The following is a 21,919-nucleotide window of genomic DNA, read 5'->3' as shown; positions in this document are numbered from 1 at the left end:
AATTGGGTTGCTTCTTAAACCTGTAGAAAAATGCAGTGAACTTGAACTGGGGCTAATGAAGAGACTTTTAGCCTGTAGCAGACCAGTAAATAGGCTGAAATTAGTGATTCTTTTTTTATATAGTTATTAAAATGAAAACGCTTACCCTTGGGCTCACACTAAAAACTCAGTTCGAATAAATATAAGTTTATCTAACTGATGGTTGCCTGCCTAAAGCATCACATTTTCCTTCAGGTGTCTTCTACATGTAGCTGCTTAACAAGCACAGTTGTAACAATAGACTTGATCCCTGTGTGCTCCATTTCTCTTGTACTCTGTTGATTACTCTCAAACCCTGCAAATTCCCAGGGGATTGAAAAAAAAAAAGATTGTGGATAATTTAACACTTGCTGGGAAATAATTTCAGTTTGCTTTGGTGGTAGGTTAAAAGGCAAGCCATTTTCATCTGTTCAGATTAACACTGTCTTTGTAGTGGGATTTTGACGTGTGTTGTAGATAGATAGATCACTTCTCTAAAAATGCTTTCTGATTTCTCTCCTTTACCCCCAACAGGTGTGTGATCTGTATGATGGACTTTGTTTATGGGGACCCAATTCGATTTCTGCCGTGCATGCACATCTATCACCTGGACTGTATAGATGACTGGTTGATGAGATCCTTCACGTGCCCCTCCTGCATGGAGCCAGTTGATGCAGCACTGCTTTCGTCCTACGAGACTAATTGAGCCAGGGTCTCTCATCTGACTTCAAGTGAACCATCATTTTTGGTGGTTTTGATCTTTTGTCACTGAGCCCAAAGAGCCAGGGATTAGGAATTAAGATCATGCACAAAAGTTTCCTAAAAATTCCTGAATGGCTGCAGATGTTGGGAAAAAGTACGTGATATTTTAGAAACTTAGGGAGAAAAGTAGGATGGTATTTTTATGTAAAGCCTTGACCCAGTGTTTAACAAATATAATTGTATTTAGATCTTGTTATTGCTCCAGTACATAGGAATTGTGTAAAGTGTTACAGCAGCTGTATATGTTTCAATTGTGTGTGTTGAGATTAGGAAAAAGATAGTGGTTGTTTTTCCTAAATGAAATAACTTTCTTCTTCCCCCCACCCAAATTCTTTTCTGAAGTTGCTGGCATTTGGGTCAAGGTTTTATTAAAAGCTACATTTTATAACACTGGCACAAAAAAAAAAAGTAGTTTTAAGCTTGTTTGCACAGTTCTTTTTTTCCATTGGAAATGGAATTCATTGCCTTAGGTCTTTTTAAATAGTGTATTATTATCGTTGGGGCTGGCTCTATGCTTGAAAACCAGTTTATTTATAACCTGTTATAAGTGCTATATCTGTTTGCAGTTAGGAAATGCAGAATTCAAAGTGATCTCCTAGCTTGTAAGCAAACTGAGATGCACTATCCCTTTTCTATAAAAAGAAATGAGTTAATGTGTCAAGAAACCAACTCTAGTAAAGTGGGGTTTAATATTACCCTTTCCTATGTGTTTTATCTAATTATTTTGGTTGTTAATATGGTGATAATTAAAGGTCAAAGTAAATTTTAAATATTAAGATTTCTGATTTATCAAGCTTGAATTATGCCACAATGCTTATGTAAAAATGAAAGTGGCACTATGGTAAAACTGAGAAGTTTCTCAGTTGTAACAATTTTGATTTATTCTTTCCTGTGACCTCCTTCCCTATTGTCTTGAACCATAGCAAAAGGATACTGCATCTCTTATTATTGTAGTGCTGAGGTTATTGAAGTTATATAAAACACATCTCAGTCTGTGTTTCTTGGAAAGGAAAGTCCTGCTAGCTGACTGACAAAGTCTAATAAGCAGGGAGAATTAAGATAAATATATTTCGTTTTGCACACAAATGCAGAATTTGTATAACCACATGACTTCATAGTTGTGATCTCAAAAAAAAGAAGGAATTTATCCTTTATCTTTTTCTTGCAGTTAATGTAAGAACACTGAATCTCTAAGCTTCTCAAGTGTTAGAGGGTAGAGATGGTATAGTAAAGATGTAGTTGTAATGTTTTATCCATTTAGCATGTGTTTATTTTTCCTTATGTACTCAAAGGTGATTTATTTGTTCAGCTCAGTGATATTACAGCTAAAAAAATCATTCATTAGCAAAAGGAGACGCAATTTCAACCTAACAAATCAGAAATGTTTATTATTTTATATTGAGTTGAATATTTGACTCTAACACTTTTCTACATACAAAACATAAGTTTCTTGAAGGTTCTTCATAACTGCATTATAGAGGAATTTAATATGTCATAAGTACTTCTTAAAGGTTTGACATTTGACTGTAGTATCCATATGTTGAATAATTATCTTATGAGCCCCATGGTGGGAAGACAAAGACGAATTTGAGAAAAAAATGAAAGAAATTAGATTATCAGGTTCTGTTAAATTGTTACATGTATCTTGCTTAAGTTTTGTTCATTAATTTATATCCACCCAATTACATAAAGCAAATTTGGAGGAAACACCTGAAGTTGTGCAATATTTTTAGTGATATTACTTTTTTTATCCTTGTGTTTTCTACTTAAACATGATGTCTATGTCAATGACTATAGTCAGACTTTTTTTCTATGACCTTAAAAAAAATCATTTTCTGTGTTTGCTGTTAGTCTTTCCTTATTACAAGGCTTCTTTCACAGAGGTTTGGCAGTAATATTGAAGGAACCAGTACTGATCTGAATGCATTTTTTTTTTTTTAGGTACTTTGTATTCTTTAATTTTGATCTCCACATACCATGTTAAGAACCATCAATTTTGGTTTTTACAAAGTTAAATAAAGTTATGATACAGTTGTAAAGGGCTAAAGTTAGAGTTGATTACATAGCAATGTTCCCCAAGTTATCTAATCCTTTCTTTAAAATAGACACTTATGGATTTAATTAATTACTTTTAAATATCTAGGTATATATACCTTTTGGGAAACATTTTTAATGGCTTGGCATTTAATACCATCTAATAAACTCAGAAGCTTGATAGTTTCAAATTTTCTAAAGCCAGATAATAGGCTCACCATATTATATTTCAGCAACGTATGTTCATGCTTGGTGTAGGATTTATAATGCCTGAAAAGCCTGACCAGGAAAAAAATAAAAGAATCTTATTCTTTTTCATGTAAACCCAACAAGTTGAAATACTTTCAGATACTTAATAGTTTGGTTCACACAAGCTTTTTCAATTCTTTGAGTGTTCTTTATTGAGAATCTCTTAAGCCAGGTATTATAAGACTCTCCCCCTACTGTTGGAGTCTACTGTGTGATATAAAACAGTATGTATGATTTTACAGAATACACTGATCATTGAGGTAACATTCTCTACATAAAAAGCTCCTTTGTAAGGAAGCTCCTTTGTAAAAACAAGGAATAACAATAAAATAGTCAATAAGTAGAGCTGCCTATGATTCTGAAAATGGTAAACAGGAAAAGAAGGTAAGTTTCTTTGGCATAATTCAGAAATGTATGCAGTTTGGTGGCTACCTCTGCTTACAAGGGCATTGGCCCACAATCAGTTTCTTAGTCAACTGGTTACAACTAATTTTTTAAGCCTTTAATCTTGAAATTAGTGGACACGCAAAAAGTTGGATTTTTGGTTAGTATCTTCTGAAGTAATATTACATTTACTCACCTGAATTTAAAGATCATCTACTCTTTTACTGGGTGGGGAGAAAGTCAAAGAAGATAGTTTGTTAGCTGTCTTTCTGTACCCTATCTGTGTACCTTTCCCACTCCAGTTGTACACTCTAGACTTCCCTAAGATGCCTGGTTCAGGATGTTCCCCTCGTGGTAGGCATGGGCACTGAGCCATCGGAGTCCTGAGCAGTCTTCCCCTGACTGCATCCTGTTAATCCTGTGGGGATTTAGCTGAATTCCTTCTTATTTCTTCCCTCTTGATCAGTTTCTAAGTATTTTGCCATTGAGGCCTCTTGTTTCCATCAACTTTGTGCCCCTTCAGAAATGAATCAGTGTTATAGGCCAGCTTGTCTGTTAACCCTCTGTCGGGCACAACTGATCTCACAGATTCATTGTACACAAATTTTCAAATATGAAATGCATCTTTACTATACTAAGTCACAAACATGACTGGCAATAGGTTACAGTAGAGGGAGAAGATACAGAAGGATGAGTCACCATACGTAAGTTAACTGTTACATATTTGAAAATTTGTGTGCAGTGAATCTGTGAGATCAGTTGTGCCCAACGGAGGGTTAAAGGTTTGGATCCACCCATTCATGTCTTCAAATACATTTTTTTCCTTAGAAAGATATACTCAGAACCTAGCTTAGTAAATTCTTGTTAAATAAAAAAGTATAGAGTAAAAATGTTTACAAAATTTCCATCGTTGCACTGAATATAATTACTGATTGACTGACCCATTGTTAGGTGAGATTTTTCTGAGAGTATCAAAAATGGTCTCTGAAAGAACTTTTTCTCAGTACAGGACCTGTCCAAGTATGTGTTGCCCGTGATCGGGCAGTGATTTCATGCTCACAATTCAGACTTAGGGCTTAATCTGTGATAGTTTAAGTGAAATATAAAGGTTTAATGGAGTAACTGTAAATTGTATTATATAAACATTTTCAAATAGTACTTTTTCTAAGTGGTTTAAAAGGTACAGTAAGTTAATTTTATGTATTTAGGGAGTTTACTGGACTTTTTATTAGCTCTGCACATAAAGTATTATTTTTAACTAGAGAAAAATAATCTCCAACTTTTTTAAGGACTCCTAAGAGTTACAACACATTAAGGTTTATATTAAAAGAACATATAGAAGTTAGTAAATGGATGATTTGGGGAAATATTAATTTAAATATACTTTGTTATTCCTTTTCTGAGAGCCTCTGTGTCTAAAAACATCCCACAAAAAATGGAGTAGTCAACAATTCTAACCAGCCCTTTTTCAAACCACACGGGGTAGTTTGAAAAATAACAGCAGTACTGAGTGCTCGTGGATTAGTCAGAGTTTGATTGTCCAGATACGAATACCCAGACTTTGCTTTTCCATTTGTTCTTTGGTGATTTCCTTGTTCTTTAGCATGGAAACAGAAAATCCAGATGAGTCCCTTTACAACCCATTACCTGATCCATAAAATTTTTGTTAGAGGCATCAGTGAACTTTTCCAAAAAGCGTTTGAATTTATTTATATGCACATTTTGATTGTCCACATTTTTCTTTTTTGCTTTATAACTGAGTAATAGACATTGTTAGCTCAGGACAATAACAGGATCTGTCTGATTACTGTTACTGATAGATTAAAACCATTTACCATTTCATAAAGTTTTTAAAGAAACTTTTAAGAGAGATACTAACTTTCCTTTAGATTTTCGTTTCTCGAAAAAAGTTACTGTCCACTGGGAGATTTAGTCCCCTTTGCATGCTTTCCAAGGAAGTTTGTTTTGCTCCATATATGAATGAAGAACAAAGCAGCAAGCATTAGGAATAAGGTACACATTTTAGGCATCTAAAACTTATTGTGTTTGAAGGAGAAATAGCACGTGTTTGCTTTCAGTCCCTTCTGTAACATCAGAGCTTGTGGGCTCCAGATTTCTTGGCACCGAGAGAAAGAAGTGGAGAGAGTAACTGAGGGTTTGCTTCAAGAACCTGGCCATAGTGGTGAACTCTGAATGCTTGTGAAAAGATTTGGTTGGCTTTGCAAAAGTGATGAGCCCAGCTTTTCTCTGGGGGCCACACAGTAATTAATTTAGTCTTTTAGGATCCAAAAGCAAGTCTTAGGCATTGTGTGACTTGGGAAACCTGGACTGTGCTATCAGAAAGATATTGAAATTGGCGTCCAGCACTACCCATGCTAGAGGTGTGAGACTAGGCTACATGCTGCCAATTCCAGAATCAGAGCCAATCCTTGAGCTTTGAAACAGTGCAGAATCATGACCTTCTATCAGAGTAGCTGAACTCAGCAGCTTATAAATTAATAGCTGCAATTTCAGTGTGTGCAGTGTGTGAGGAAGGGAAGTTGGTTTTTGCAAACTGTCCTCATGGTCCTTGCTAACGCTGATAATCACTATAATGTTCTCTCGACGTGCGAAAGAATATAAACATTATTCTTTCTGGCCATGAGACAGGTGCTATCTAGTAGGGTATTTTCAGATGGTTCGTTACCACAAGTACTGTTCTCAGGACTATTTCTAAAACTTGGAGTGAATGTCTTTGAAGAAAGAAATCATTTTTATGGGTATGGATTTGATAAACTGGGCTTCTGATTTCCTGTGACGAGCAAAAGAACAGAACTGCCAACTCATATTGACTCTTAGAGCCTATCACTTAGCATATTGAAAGCGTTTTTCCCCCCAATAGCTGGTGAAGAGAAGATGTATTTTTATCAGCAGTTTTACACAAAACAGAACTAAGGGTGCAGGAGGCCTTTGGCATGGCACCAGCCTCCTAAATTCCATATTTAACCCTATATCCATTCTTCACATGGCAGCTAAAATAATTTTTAGTAAATTGGATGTCATTCCTCTGCTTAGAACTTTTATAGTTTCCCACTGTGCTGAGAGTAAAATCCAGACTCCTTAATGGAGATAGTTGGCTGTCTGCCTCTCACTCATAGTACTCTACCTTCTAGCCCCGTGGATTTTTTTTGTGCCTTCTAAAATGTCAAGCTCTTTCCTATCTCTGGTCTTTCATAATTATAGTTTCTGCCTTGTAGTTCACTTCCCCAGACTCTTCAAATGGCTGGCTCCTTATCCTCTACCAAACACCTCCCTATTTGTTTACTCCATGGCTCTAATTCTTTATTTACTTATAGGTCTTTACCAGACTAAGCTCCATGAGAGCACGACAGTTGTGTGCTCAACAGTTACTAAGTGAAGAAAAGGAGAATGGGGAAGAAAGGCCCTAAGGAATCTGAGCATTTCTAATGGAGAGGGAGCCACCATCAAGGAAGTTCCCAGTGGAAAGTAGAGATCTGATGAGGATTTTCGAGGGTGGCGAGGAGGAGGGCAGAGGCCAAGCTCTTCCTGAGTGGGCACCTTTTTGATGAGCCTGTCACTAACCAGCACCGCAGACTTGACCCACTGTCCTCATCCTTCCCGCACCTGGGAATGTGGCAGGCCGTGGTCCTGTATGTCAACTTTGAAAAGACATACAGTGCTAATACCTGTTCTTTTTTTAGTAATTACCCCCAACTAAGCATATGACACAGTTGGACCAATTATAGTACCTCAGTCCCTTTCTAAGGCAGTGGTTCTCAAACTTCAGTGTGCCTCAGATCCACCTGGAGGGCTTAAAATTCAGATTACTCGGCCTTACCCCTGCAGTCTGTGTGTGTGTGTGGTGGTGGCGGGGGAGGGGGGGTCTGATAATTTCCTTTTCTAACAAATTCCCTGATGATCTAATGATCTGGGGAACCACTGGTCTAAGGGAAGGACATTAGAGCCAAACCAGACTCAAGAGTCCTTACCTGGCATTTTTCATTCTGGAGGTAGGAAAAAAAGCCCTTTTCTTGTCACAAAGCTATAAAGATGTGAGGTCTGACTGCCATGTACCCCTGCCATGCGGAGAAGCCAGTTGGAGAGAATAAATCTAACACGGGAACAAAGCCAAGAGATGGAGAAGCGCTTGAGCCCTGATTCAGTCCTCCCCTGGGCCAAACCGACCACTGCCTTCCCACAGTACATGCAGGCCAGTAAATTTACTACTTGATATACTAGGAGCTGTGCTAGGCTATTTGTTTACATGATTTTTTATCCTCAGGACCCTGTGAAGTGGGTGGCATTAACCCCCTTTTTATGGAAGTATAAACAGATTCTCAAAGCAGTGAAGTAAATTGGAGTCCAGTCTGTGCTTTTTCCCCACTACCCTATGTAATTAATAGAACTTAAAATTTATATTTGTAGTACATCAGGCTTTTCTCTTACTATGAATTTGCTCACAACCTCTATTCCATAGATGGTTATCTGAAAGCTAAAGCCCAGGGCTGACAATGTCTGGCCCATGGACCACTCTGACCCACAGATGTGATGTGTTTGGCCAGTCAGCCACACTTTAAACTCTTTGAGTGCCTGTAGCATCATATGCTTCTCCGTTTTCCAATATTCCTACCTCTTATTGTCGTACCAAACCTCTTCTAGCATATGATTTGCTACCCACCAAGCCGGAGGCCAGGCCTGAGCCTCTGCATCTGTTCAGGATTCACTTCCCATCTCTGGAGGAGCTGCCTGCGCCTCTACCTGTCCAACCAGGGGTTAGATCATGCCTTTTCCTCCAACATTCCTTGAAGATTTTATGAGCATATATTGTTGCCTAAGTGTTGCCTTTTACTTTTGGCTTTGTCCGAGTGCGGCCCTATCTCTACCTGGGGAAATTATTGCTACACAGACATATGCTGTGTGTTCCAAGCCAAGGATTTGTAGTGTTTGAGTTATTAGCCAGGACCTTTTCCATCCTTAACAGTGGCCCAAGCATCAATATAAGTCAGGTCCAACTTTAAACTGATAATTATGTAGCTCGACCAGCAGGTTAGCCAAGTGTGGACTTTTGAGTTCAACTGCCTGGCTTCAAATCGTTCTGCTGCATAATAGCTGTGTGATCTTAGACAAGTTACTTAACCTGTGTCCCAGTTTTCTCATCTGTAAAATGGCAATAATAGCCTCTACTTCATAGGGTAGTTGTGAGGATTAGAAACACTCAAAAGTGCTTAGAATAGCAACTAGTAAATAGTGAGCACTTGATCTTAGCTGTTTTCTTCCACCTAGAGCATACAGTGTCTGGTATTCTGAAGTGTTTGTTGATGATGTGAAGAACAACCCAGTCTAGTCATTTATGAGGTGTTAGCTGTGATGTGTCTGATTAAACTTGAATGTCAACTTTTAGAAGTCCATAGTGACCTTCAGTAATTGTCCTCCCAAAGGAAGGGCTCTATTACATTTTGTCCCTTAACAGTTGACTTTATATAGTGGAAGCAATTCACAGATGGCTAATTTAGAAATGAACTTTTCAAGCCCTCAAATGAGTCTCCCTGTTTGTGGACTTACCCTGTTGAGCAGTAATAAACTTTGCACCACAGTTCACAGGAGCTGTGCCAACCCAAGCAGAAAGGTGCTTCCAACCTTGGGATGTTGCGTGTGTGGGGACAGGTGAGAAGTTCTCATTTGCTGCTTGGTTTTTGGAATTTGCACACCTTTAATTTATCACTGAATTAGTGTGATGGTGCTAAGGACATAAGGAAATAGTTGTTTAAAAGGCACACACTGTTAGGTTTTAAACTTGAAGCAAACAAGGAGAAGACTTGTCCACTCCCTATCATCTTAGATGAAATAAACTTGGGAGTAAATCCAGAGAAAAGTGTCTTTGGATTTTATTCCTTTGTTGAATGATTTTGCTCTGAAAACCTCTTGGTGCCATTATTCAGTTGCTGGGAAATCTCCCACCTTGACCTCAGCTGAGTCTTGGGTTGGCGTTGGCCTTTAAGGGTCCTGGCTTTGCTGTCAGGTCATGGCTTTTTTCTGTGAATGACGATAGCTGTGTTGGAAATGCTCCCATTCTGACTTGAGAGATAAGGACTAGGGAGTCCTGCCAACACATGGGAGAGCTGATAGGGACCAGCACACTGCTGGAAGCCACTCTTGCCAGCCCATGGGCCTGCCACCAGTGAGAGCCAAAAGGAGACTTTCCACTGTCAAGGTCTGGTTCAGATCATGTTACACAGTTGCTACTTCCTAACAACCTAGTTTCTCCATGTGACACAGGATTTAGACCTTCCCCAAATGAGGATTCTTTGTTCTCTGGGTATCCGGGGCTACCGTCAAGGCCCCCAACTGAGGACGCCTATCATTTCTGCTTTAGTAGATTGGGGACACAAAGCTTTGGCAAAAGGTAGGGAGGTATATATCTGTTGCTTCATTTGGGAGATGAAAACCCAGCAACAGACTTGACCAGAGTTAGAACTGTTGACAGCAGGAAAGAGCCTTAATGTAGTCCAAATTACTAATTTTGAGAGGGTCTATGACATTCCCAAGGTTACTCTGAAAATCAGTAACAAAGCAGGGACTAGAATTAAAAGTCTCCTTATTTCTAGGCCAAAACTCACCTGATCAGCTGCCTCTCCAGGGCAGATGTGCTGGAAACGTCTGCACCATTAAAGAAGTAACAGCCAGAAATGGCTCAAAGAAGAGAAACCCATGTGAGAAACCCATGACAGAAATGTCACCTTCAAAGGCCTCTGCACAGGATATGGTGGTGTCAGACACCCAGTGTGCTTACTCTCCTTCATATACATGTTTTTCAATGATTATCTCAAGCTGCAGGGAGGATAAAGGAGACAAAAGCCACTGATTTCTCTTATCAGCCAGACTGCAGCCAGGGCAGCAGACAGAGGTAAAGGTGACCTAGACTAACTAATGAAGCTCAGCAAGAAATCAGCAACAAATACAAGGAAACCATCCTGGCGACAATTTTAAAAATATAAGTAAAAGCACCAAAAATGAGTGTTGAGATAAAGTTTTTTTTATAAACTGCTATTTTGTAAATTATATGTTTGGTATCCTATGACCAGTGCTGCTTTTATACAGCAGCAGTTAAGGGTCTATTATGTGGGGGAGTCACAAAAGGCCACCCTCATTCTGTAGCCTGGCTCTAGTCACCCTCTCACTCTGCCCTGCCCAACAACCCAGAAACAGGCTGGTTTCCCAGCATCCAGGCTTTGGAGGAGATAGAGCTTGCAAAGGGCTTGCTCTATGGAGAGAATTATTATTATTATTATTATTATTTTAACTGAGCCATCCTGCCATCTGTTGGCAACTGAGTGGCAGCTCAGCTCAGCTCAGGTAGGGAATCAAAGCAGCGACCCTGTTTCTCAGAGTTCGCACTCTTGGGCAAGCTCTTAACCAACTGAGCCACTCGGCCGGCCCCTAGAGAATTCTTTTGTTGTAACAAAATGAGAATTCTTTTTCATAGCATTCTGCTCTGACAGCAAGTGCAGAAGAGGCTCTTGGATGAGGGTTTTCTGCTTTGCTTTGTTTCCCTAATGAGGATATGCCTTACCTAAAACCCATGGTTTCCTTCAGTATCAGTCAGAGGCTGGTTGACTGTATATTAATGGATGAACCCACCCTTTGCTGGCAAATGCTCAGAAGTGTTTGCTAAATACAGCAATGCTGGAAGGTTGGAAACACTGCCTGTGGTTCTTACTGAAATTGCTTTCATTCATGTATTTGAGGAGTCACATTTTCACAGACGGAATGTATTTACTGTGTACGTGATTTTTCCTCTAGGGACTTGGTTAAACTGAAGTACGCTGTGAATTGTAAAACTTGGTTTTGGTCACTGAACTTGAGCTCTCACTTTAACAGTCCCAGAAGTTGCAAATGCAAATGGTTTTAGGGGCCAGAAAGGTAATAGAAGTGTTTAAAGCAGCCTCTACTCATTCTAACTGATTGTTGCCTTGTTGTTGCCTTATGGGAATGAGGCTGTGTTGCCATTTTTTTTTTTTTGACAAGGGGCCAGAAACCAGGTTTACTTGTGAAATCCCCCCCATTTTTAAATGTTAGTAACTTATATTTTAGCATTTTGTCTAAATAAAACATACCTGGGCCATATGGCTTCTGATTCAAACTTTCTGCCCTGCCTAAGAATTCAAGAAACATATTTTACAGAAATAGATGTTGCATGATCTCTTTTAAGTGTATTAGTTTTACTACTTAAATATCTACTTTGTTTTAACTGAAAAATTTAAAACATATACAACAGGCCAAGAATAACCATTCTAAGAAAAATGTTGTTGGTAAATAAATGTGCCTTGGAGTGAAGTACAGAAGATTTCATAAATTATTCCCAGTGGTTTCAGTCTGGCATACAGTGAGGATGCAGACGTGTCTGAGAACCCCCTCACCCCCAAACTTGTTGGCACAGAAAGGGCCACACAGCTCCCCTTACGTCAGGCCTTGGCATCCCCATTCCTTACTGGTAGAGATTAATATTTTTCTACAGATGGACTCAAATGAAAATTATCTCACTAAAAAGACATGTTTGATTTTTTTTTTAATTGGAAAGATACAAAGAGAGTTAAAATGAAACGTAAGAGGTAAGGTAGTAGGTATCTGTGCAGCCTCTATGCACAACCCCCAGAAGCCTCGAAGCCTGAGGTACAGACCCTCCTGAAGGTCCTTCCAGCCCTGGAAGCTGAGAACTTGCTGAAGTTTGAAGAGTAGTTCGGCCTTTGGCATCATAGATTTACCTCCAGATCAATATGGGTTAAAACAAAGATTTACGGGTGGTCCATTGGTAGGTTTTTTTAAAGCCAGCTATGATCCCATCATTGTATTTCTAAGGAAAATGTAAACTGTACATACATTCTCTTAAGCATCACAGTGAAAAACAAGTACCCGTATGTGGGACAGAGCAGGCAGAGGGTTCCACCTGCCCTTCCTTGGCAAAGGCCCTTGGCCACACTTGTGAAAATGCCGGCTTCACCTCCGCACGGATACCCATGTCGTGCCATTCCACTGGAGCACTGATGGACCCCAAAGGCAGGCAGGGCAGGGCAGGGCAGGGGGAGGGGACCGTTTTGAAATGTTTCCAGGAACTCTGTCCAGCTGTCTGTCTTCCAGCTTGGGAGTGCTGCGCAAAGCTACAAGGACACTGATGAGACCATGGATCTGTTGCCATTCTCTAGAGAAGACTTGGCTTGGAGTGTGGCTGCCTGGATTCGAAAATGTGTCCTTGACTCCATGGAGTAATTCTTATAGTTTTGCCTGGAAGAGACCATAGAATCAGACACACGAGGCTGCTTCAGGAAGTGCTTTTCCTTTAGTCTGAGCTGTGGAAACTCAAGCAAGAGAGATTTGTAGAGGCTTAAATCCCTCTCTGTTTAAAGAAAGCGTGAGGCCCTGCCCAATACAGATCAGCAGAAAGGGTGTCTAGTCCCTCACCCGGATAGCATGCCCCCTGGAACCACTCTTGGTCTTGCTGGGTCCCCAGGCTTGAGGGAGTGCTTTAGAGAGGTAGATCCCTGGGCTGGAAGGCAGGAGACCAGGGTCTTCACACAGCCCTGCGGCTGGCTTGTCTGTGACCCTGGATACTTCTCCCTGCTTCTGGGATTCCAATTCCCCATTGGCAAATTGGGGAGAAAGCCTCCCTATGTGAGCTGAGAGCTGGTCCCAGGGATGGGCCCAGCCTCTGTGCTGCCGTACCGACTGCCCTGGCCAGCGTCCTCCCTCACTGTTGCCTGGGCTCCTGTGCCCCCAGCCAGGGTGAAGCTCATGAGCTCGTGGGGAACAAAGGGCTGACCAAAGCTCATCAAGCCTTACTTAGCAGTTTCCAAGAGTTTGACAGCCTCTTCGTTTCTGCCTTCCTCCATAAACAGCAGGGCCAGCTCCAGCAGGGCATTTGGGATCAAGTAATGGTCATATTTAATCTTCTTTTCACTGTGGGACAGAGGAGGACATGGCTTACAGGCTGTGCCCTTGAGACGTCCTTCAGGCTTCTCCTCTGGAGCCCTCCCCGAACGGGAGGATCCAACCCCATGTCCTCAAGATGGGTTTTCTGGTTGGAATTCCAATTTGGGAAAGGCCTCTGCAGCTGAGACCCCAACTCCCTGACAACCTATGGCTCATGTTATACCCTTAGCCCACACCCACCTCTGTCCCCAACCCCCTTTTTCCAGGTTGAATGATTTATTTAACTGGGAGGTCTTCTGTCTCCAATCTGGCCCCTCTGACCTACCCACCATGCTGCCCCAGAGACATCCTTTTAAAACACAGATCTGCCCTGCCTGGTATCCTTCCTGGCTGACTTCTGTGTACAGGATAAAGTTCTTCCTTGTAAGCAAAATAGCCAGGCCCTTTCTTAGTCTAGCCACCACGCCCTTATTTCATCTGCAACTTTTTCCCTCTGTAATTTAACCCAGGCAAGGAAGGACCTAATCACTGTCCCCCACAACCTCAGGTGTCTTTCTGTGCCCAAGCATTTGTACATGCTGTACCTACTCCCTTAAAACTCCTCCCTTGCTTTCTCTGCCTGATAAACCTCACAATTTAAACGGCATCCTTGGAAGGCCTCTCCTGGTATTGGGTCGTCGGGAAAGTCATGATGTATTTTTCTATGTTTTTCAATGCAAAAACGTGTCATGACTTCCCCGACGACCCGACATCTTGCTTTAGATGTAGGTCCCTTCTCAGGGCACCTGCAGGCAGCCCTCTTCTGCTTTCCTGTAGCACAGCCCCATCATACCAGGTTGAGTTGCCTATAGCTGTGGACACCATTTGTAATCCCCAAGGGCGAGGGCAGAATTGCTGAATTACAAACTCTAGGGGGCACCCTTCACACGAAATTCAGTGTGGATGGGCTCCTATAGTTGGGCAACCTGGTGGCCCTGGGGGACAAGGTCTGAATGATGTGTGCCCAGCAAGGGTCTTGGCACAGCGTAGACACTAATGCACGTGTAGTGAATGGGGGAAGGCTGGGGCCAGGCATTGGAGTGAGCGTGAGGAAGGAGAAGCCCTGAAACTACCCAGGAGACCCATGCCTACAGCAGGCAGAGTGGAGCAGGGGCAGCTACAGAGGCACTTACTTAGCAGAGATGCTCCTGAAATTCTCCTCGGCCTCCCGGACACGGCCCAGGTATTTCAGACACAGGCCCTTCAGCAACTTCACCAAGCATTCATCATCCACTGAGTACTCATTCTCTGAGAATAGGGGAGTGAGAGAAGGAAACGGGTTTGCTCGTTTCTGCAACAGACATGGGGGCCCTACTCTGCTGGGCCCTGGGGCTACAGAGGTGACTCACACATGGTCCTTGTCCTCAGGGGGCTCACATCTGGGAAGGAAAGACAGAAACTGAGACGATGACAAGACAGTGAGACCAGGACTGACTGAAAGAAGCCCAGAGGCTATGGGAGCCCAGAGGAGGCCTTGGCCCTACCTGGGGGACAAGGGACAGCATGGAGAAGCTGCCATGGAAGCTCAGTCTAGAAAGGCCAAGTTCAGTTACCAGGGTAGAGAGGTAAGAAAGGACATTTTTGGTAGAGGGAAATTTCAACTGTAAAGACCTGTGGTCTGACCCAGCCTGGCAGGTTCAAGGGCCTGAGGATAGTCACCTGGGCCCTTTTCCAGCCTCTCTTCAGCCTTGTTGATGATCTCAAGTATCCCGTCTGTGAGTTCTGGCTGCTTCCCAATCACAGCGTAGCCATTCCAAATGTACATCATTTCCTGAGGGCAGGGGAGCAAGTCAGTCCTAGGTTCCCGCCTCAATGGGGCCTCATTTTCCCCATCTGTAAAACGGGCCGCTCAGATCAGAAGCTCACGAAAGGCCCTCTAGCTCCTAAATTTTGGGGGAAGCATCATTTACTTAAGCAATTCAGGATTTCCAGGAGAGCTTAAGACTATGCCATACACGCTCCTATTCAAGGCACTGGGTTTAAGTTACCATCATGAAAACTATGAAACATATCCTGATTCCCTTTTCTGCTTTGACTTCTAGGAAGCTCAGAATACTATATTAAATTTTCATTTGTAGTCATTCTGTTAGATTAGCATTTCCTGAACTATCAAACCAGGTAATAGACGTAAAAGTGGTTTGTATACATAAAGTTCTAGGAAGACATGATTTTTGTTATGGTTCTTGTTATTATGTTCTAGGGAAAGAATTTAAGTTTAGACTAGAATTTCTTAAAATCATTATATGGTCCCAAGTTAGCAAATGTTCCATTAAACAAGTCCTGTGGCCAAATAAGATAGAGAAAAATTGTATTCAAGCTTCTCCTTGGAGACTTAACCCTGCAGATTAGCATATAAAGGCTCTGAGAAGGTCTACAGTGTATAAACTTTGTTTAGGCCAGTCCTCCCCAATATATCTAATCACAGAAATCATTTTATGCATAAATGGCATTTTGCAGATTATAGTTTGGGAAATTCTCCCCTAAATTTTTCATGCAGTTGCTTTCCTTGCTCTTCCTTAGAACAGCCCCCCTCCCCTATTTGATGATAACAGCTTTATTGTATATTTTAAAATATAAAATATTTCAAATTTTGTTTAGAGATATTCAGGATACACGTTCTAAATAAATTCTATAAATATCGAACTTTTCGATTTATAAAGTGTTTAACACTTTTTATCAGCTGATTCTCATAACTTTTCTATGAAATGAGCAAGGTACATATTACTCCTATTTGCCATTAAGGGAAGGGGGCCCTTATCCAAGGTCACACCATTAGTAAATAGCAGAGTCAGGACCAGGAAAAGGTCTCCAAAGGCTCTTTCTATTTTTCTTGGCCGCCTTACTATTTGAGTAACAAGAACTCATAACAAACTGGAACCTTCTCTGCTAAAATCATGCATGAAATTAGCATCACGACACTGGTTCAGAATATGGGCTCTGGAACCAGACTACCTAGGTTCAAATTCTGACTCCAAGCACTAGCTGTGCGACCTGTACAAGTTATTTTGTCTTTCTACTTATAGCTTATCCACTTATTATCCACATAGTTTATCTTTCTACTTTTATTACTTATTAGGCCTTAGTACCCCCCATATGTAAAATGGGGACACCACCTGCACCTACTCAGGGGCCTGTTGTAAGGATCAAATGAGGCCACAGGCAACAGGTGAAGGAGCCTTGAACACAGAAGGTGCCCAATAACATGTCAGCTGTTATTACTGTTATGTCAGAGTTGAATATAACACAATCCCAGGCCTCAGAAAAGCTCTGTCCAGTGAAGGGAACAGTGTAAACAACAATTATCACCATGTGACGAGACTGAAACAGACAGGATAAGAATACAAACAGCTGAGTGATGCCTCTGCCTGGGGCAGGGGTGTGGGGCTGTCTAGGAGAGCTGCTCTTTCTGCCTCCAGGTATCTTTGGCCTGCTCACTTGTCTCCCCAACCCCCCTCCCAGTGGACCAGCACTTCCTCAGAGGCAGGGGCTGGCTCTGACTCATCTGTGTTCCTCCCCCCAATCCCAGGGAAATTGTGAAACCCTCTCCAGGCCCCTGAGGCATGGAGGTCTTTCTCCCTTATCCACTTCCCTGGTCCGTGGTTGTATCCCTGGCTCTCCGCTAATCCCTACAATTCCAAACCCGAGTGCAGGGCCAGTCAAGACCCTCCTACCCACCAGAGCAGGAACTGGCAATGAGATAGGTTTGGGGGAGAGGTAGCGTCTAGATTTCCGGATGGCAAACTTCTCTGTGGGTAGAGATTTTCCAGCAATCTTGAGCTTCAGGCCTGGGACAGCTCTACAAAAGAGGAGGAGGGTGGAGTGAGGTTGAGAACAAGCCGAAGAGAATTGAGAGTCCCCAGGCGGCCCCGCCTCTGCGTGGCGCCTCTCTGGGCCTCAGTTTCCCCATCTATATGATGATGGTGTTGGACGCATAGCCTTTGGCTGTGGCCTTATTTCACAGGCCCTGTCCCAAGACCTGACCCCTTCCGGTGGCTTGGCAAGGGGCTCCTGCACACGAGATGACAGAGGTGAGAATGTACACACACACCCCAGGCCTGCTCTGCCTTCTAGTTGTCGCTCCTCCACTTCCAGGCCCCATTTCCGGAAGGCCCAGTGGAAGTCGGACCCCATTTCACAGGGGAGACTAATGCCCAGAAAAAGGGAGGGACCTGTCCAAGACCACGCAGCTCGAACCTTTAATTAACTCTTGGCACGTGAGCTGTGGTCTCCTCAGCTGTTTCCAAGGCAGAGTAAAATGCGGTATGCAGCTAGGCAAACCTCCACACCTGGGGCCTCATCCACCCACCTCCATCCCACCCTCCGATTGCTGCTACAGTCATGGGGTGTGACCCTCAAGCCTGAGCCGTCCAGGCCCAGGACACAGCTGGACCTAGTTGTGAGGTCCCCCTGCCAAACACTTCCCCTGCTTATTCACTGTGAACCTCTCTGGGCCTGTTTTCTCATCTCTAAAATGGAGATAATGATATGAAGGAGAACAGAATTTGCCACCCCAAAATTTGGATTTTAAAATAAGGATTATTTTAGGATAGTTATTTTTAAGAAACAGCAGCACACAAGAAAAATTCTAAAGACCTAGTAGAAGTTACGTTCTGTAGAAGTTACATTTATAAAGGAAATCCCCGTCTGTAAGGGTGTCTCCCTCTGCACCAGGAAGAGGATGACTAAATCTCCAGAAACTCTTATCAATAGAGAAGGCAGGCTTACATCTGCACAACCACCATCCATCCTTCCTTTACTGTGCTCTGCCTGAAAACTTCCCTTAGCTGGCTTCCCGTTCCTTTTGTCTTTAGTTGGAGACGGTATTTAAGGCGATGGCTTGGGTCATTTCAGAGAGTTCCTCAGTTTTCCTGGCTGTCTCCCATGTATACAGGAGGCATACATGTTATTAAACTTGTTTGTTTTTCTCCTGTTAATCTGTCTTTTATTATCGGGGAATCTCAGCCCCAAACCTAAGAGAATAGAGGGAAAATTATCTTCCTCCCCCCCAGATAATTCCCCTCAGAGGCTTTCTGGGAGAGTGATATGAGATGGAGAAATGGCTGCACTCAGTCAATCAATGACAAGCCCCCTATGACTGTGACATTGGGAGCCCAGGAAGCTTGGGTTACCTCCACTTCCAGGTCTGTAAGTTAGAGCCAGCCCTCACCACAACTGGAGGAAGGCCCTAGGCTCCGTTCTCAGCCTGCGAAGGCCGAGCCCTGCTCCAGGCCCTTCGCAGAAGGCAAACACAGCAGTACAGGTAGGAATCAAAATGGCCACCATGGAGTGGCTCCAGGCCCTACTCCCAGTTCTTTAAATACATTCTCTATTTGATTCCCAAAAGAAACCTGCCAGGCCAAGGTTATTCCCATTTTATAGATGCTGAAACTGTCCAAGACAGCACAGCTAAGAAACGGCAGAGGCTGGATTTAATCCTGTTTGATTCAAACTCCTTGGCTCTCTCCTGTGTTGCTCTGAATGTATCAGGTTAACTCAGCAGAAGGGACCTTTCTGGACTTCAGTGTCCACATCTGTCCTACTGACCTGATGAAAGAGGCTCAGGGGAAAAGATGTTGACAAAGCCACTTGGGTGAAAAACAGCCTCTGAACAGATTCAAAGGGCACTAACCAGCAGTCACAGGAGGAGGTGGTGATGGAAAGGCATGACGGGCACATGGGGGCAGCCCTGGGGGAGGGTCAGGGAGCTCGGGGCCAGGAGAGAGGACAACCCTGCCACCTCCCTCCCTGGTGCCTACAGCTCAGTGTGTCTGTGGACAGAGGCTGGCTGAGGCCTACGATGGGGGTGCAATGGTAGGGCTCACCTAAACAACTCCACTTCGTCATCCCCAAACGGCTTGTAGTCCTCCTTCCCAAACATGCTGAGGTAGGCGGCCTTCATGTAGATGTAGGTGGCCTGTGCGAGGCATAGCAACAGTCAGGTGCGAGCAAGCCGTCTTCCAACTGGAGCCCCAGACTGGCACACATACCTCATTTGGCCCTCATTTGGCACAATGCCTCATCTGGCCCAGCAGGGTAGCTACCATTGCCCCCAAGCCCCAGGGGAGAAACCGAGGGTGAGGAAGCTGAAGCAACCTGAGGACTTGAGCTCGAGTTAAATCCAGGACGAGGCCCTGTCAAAGCAGCTGCCCTCTCCACTCTGAAGCTGCAGAGAGAATGACTTAAGCAACTAGTGGAAGCACAGGGCAGAGCTGAGACTAGGGTAGAGATACAAAGACAGGGCAGCAAGGGCTTCTGGGAAGCAGTTACTTCAGACTGTGCCCTTGAAGGCCAACGGGAAGATACACAGAGACCAGAGAATGGACCTTCCAGGCAAGGGGAACAGCCTGAGCAGAGCCTGTGTATAACTAGCAAACAAATAGGTAGCATAAAGCATGGGATGCATAAAAGAGGAGGTGTGCGGCCAAAAGAGCAAGCGGAGACCTGGGTCAGGGCTCAGCTCAGGGTCCCTTGGTGGAACTGCCTTACTGTGTGCCAGGCACTTGACATACAGCACTTCTTGATCCCAAAGACAATGCCAGAAAGGAATCCGTACCCTACCTCTGCTTCCTGGGACCTCAGAGCTGCTGGGGCAGAGCTGGAAGTGACCCTGTTTGTATGGCTTCAAGGGCCTTGTCCACTAGATCCACAGCCGCCCCTTACGGAGAAGTTGTGGAGGTGCAGACCCCCTCACCCCCTTCCCAGAGATCCATCCCTGAAAGCAGTGCCCGGTCCCCGAAGGTCCAGTGTCAGAGAAGCCTGACTCTATGCTGCCTCCAGCGGCCGAGGCTTGAACCACAGCTCCTGCCACCGGGGGCTGCGGCCAAGGAACTACATGCCTGTTGCCCAGAAAGAAGTGTAGTGGGTGGAGGAGGAAAGGGAGCAGGACATCCTGGAGTCTAGTCTCTGAAAAGACGAAAAGCAGCCTCCACCTGGCAACCCCACCCACGCTGAAGCCCAGGGCTACTCCCAGTCCCACTCTGCCCTCAGCACCTGTCTGCCCTTCAAAAATGAGGAAAAGCTGGTTTTCGTGGACTGTGGTGGGAAGAAACCTGTTCCCCATTCCATCTTTAATTTCTCAGTGTCATCCTTGCCTTTTCCCTCTTCCCCACCCTGGCACTGAGTCACCACCAAGTCCCCAAGATTTTACCTCCCAATAAGCTCTTGAATCCTACTGGCCTTGCCCTGCCACTCACCTCAATTATTGCACCCGCCTTCACACTGTCTCCCTGCTCCAGGCCACCAGGGATGTCTTTCTACTGGTCTAGTTTATATGGTTTCCTAACCGATCTCCCTGCTCCCACTCGTGCCCTCTGCAAGCCATTTCCCACACCATCGCCACTCTGATCTTTTTAAGTCAAATCACATCAGTCCATCCTTGAAATCTCATGATATCCCATTACACTTAGGATAAAATCCCCCATCACACTTAAGATAAAACCCAAACTTCCTGTCATGGCCTGGGAGACCCTCTCCAGTCTCCCCCAGTTTCTTCTCCAACTTCGTCTCCTGTTTCTCCCTCCCTCACATCACTCTAGCCACACTGGCCTCTGGCTATTCCCAGATTACATCAAAGGCACCCAGCTTCAGCTGGGGGTGGGCCAGCAACCGCAGGAGGGATTTATTAAGCTCAAATCTAAGGCACAAGCATCAAGGGCTCCTTCACTGTCAGATTCAAGTCCAAACAGCCACTCGGCCTTCTGTGTCCTGCTTTTCTGGCTTCTCTTCTGCCATTTCTTCCTCATCGCTGCTTAAACTCACCCCAGGCCCCTGCCTTCCCTCTGCCTAGGATGCCATTGTCTTTTCCATGCCAGGCTCATCGGCTGGCTCCCTCTAGGAGACTTCTTCTACTCCCCGTGGGCAGCTCACTCCCATTGAGTCACCGGCAGTCAGGGTGGATGCCGTGGCCTCGTTGTGAGACCCAGGGACCTCCAACTTATCAAGGGATGTTATGGGGCCACACCGATGGAAAACGGCAGCCACATCCCCTGATGGGCATCCTGTCTCCCTAGGGTTATCTGACTGTTTGCCCATTGATTCCACACATTTATTTTGCTGGATTTCTCTAGCAGGGTTTCTGCAGTCAGACAGTCCTTGTCCTCAAGGAGCTTACAGCAAGTGGCTTAGAGGGGATGGTCCCTCCACTATCCCCCTGCACACACACCCACAACCCCTCCCTTGGCAACACAGAACCTCTTGGCAGCACCCTGGCTTCTGAGTTTGCCCTTGCTGTTCCCTTGGCCTGGGGTGCCCTCTCACTTCCTCCTCTCTGCCACCCTAATTCTTCTTCCTTCAAAATTGGGTTCAGGTGTTTCCTCTTCCAGCTTTGTCTTCTTGGCTGGGCTGCCCAGCACTGCCTTCGAGCTCCCGTCCGATTCCCCCATTACAGCACTGAGCACACAGTTGTCACCACCTAGTTTCTGGCCATCTCAAGCTGCAAGCACTGGGGGAAACACCAAGGCTTCGCAGGGATGACTCGCATAGTCCAGGCAAAGAGAGACGCTGAGCTGAG

The 21,919-nt window shown here is 44.1% G+C and overlaps 2 protein-coding genes across 4 annotated transcripts in view; one reads left to right on the top strand and one right to left on the bottom strand.

Moving 5' to 3' along the window:
- RNF11 (ring finger protein 11) overlaps positions 1-3,406 on the top strand; it is a 38,521-nt gene extending 35,115 nt beyond the window's left edge. Inside the window, exon 3 of the mRNA XM_019632326.1 lies at positions 553-3,406. Coding sequence (XP_019487871.1) covers positions 553-724 — 172 coding nt within the window. The 3' untranslated portion in view covers positions 725-3,406. The remainder of the gene's footprint in view (positions 1-552) is intronic.
- Positions 3,407-11,724: 8,318 nt separating this feature from the next.
- The window catches only part of TTC39A (tetratricopeptide repeat domain 39A), a 50,330-nt gene continuing 40,135 nt past the window's right edge, over positions 11,725-21,919 (bottom strand). For all 3 annotated transcript variants that reach the window (XM_019632323.1, XM_019632324.1, XM_019632325.1), the window contains 6 exons: positions 19,233-19,324; positions 17,086-17,206; positions 15,070-15,181; positions 14,544-14,658; positions 13,282-13,398; positions 11,725-12,726 (listed from right to left, as the gene is read on the bottom strand). In XM_019632323.1, coding sequence (XP_019487868.1) covers positions 12,603-12,726; positions 13,282-13,398; positions 14,544-14,658; positions 15,070-15,181; positions 17,086-17,206; positions 19,233-19,324 — 681 coding nt within the window. In that variant the 3' untranslated portion in view covers positions 11,725-12,602. The remainder of the gene's footprint in view (positions 12,727-13,281; positions 13,399-14,543; positions 14,659-15,069; positions 15,182-17,085; positions 17,207-19,232; positions 19,325-21,919) is intronic.

Source organism: Hipposideros armiger, unplaced genomic scaffold (assembly GCF_001890085.2).
Source record: "Hipposideros armiger isolate ML-2016 unplaced genomic scaffold, ASM189008v1 scaffold_1120, whole genome shotgun sequence".
Lineage (NCBI taxonomy): Eukaryota > Metazoa > Chordata > Mammalia > Chiroptera > Hipposideridae > Hipposideros > Hipposideros armiger.
This window is presented reverse-complemented; position numbering and strand designations above follow the sequence as displayed.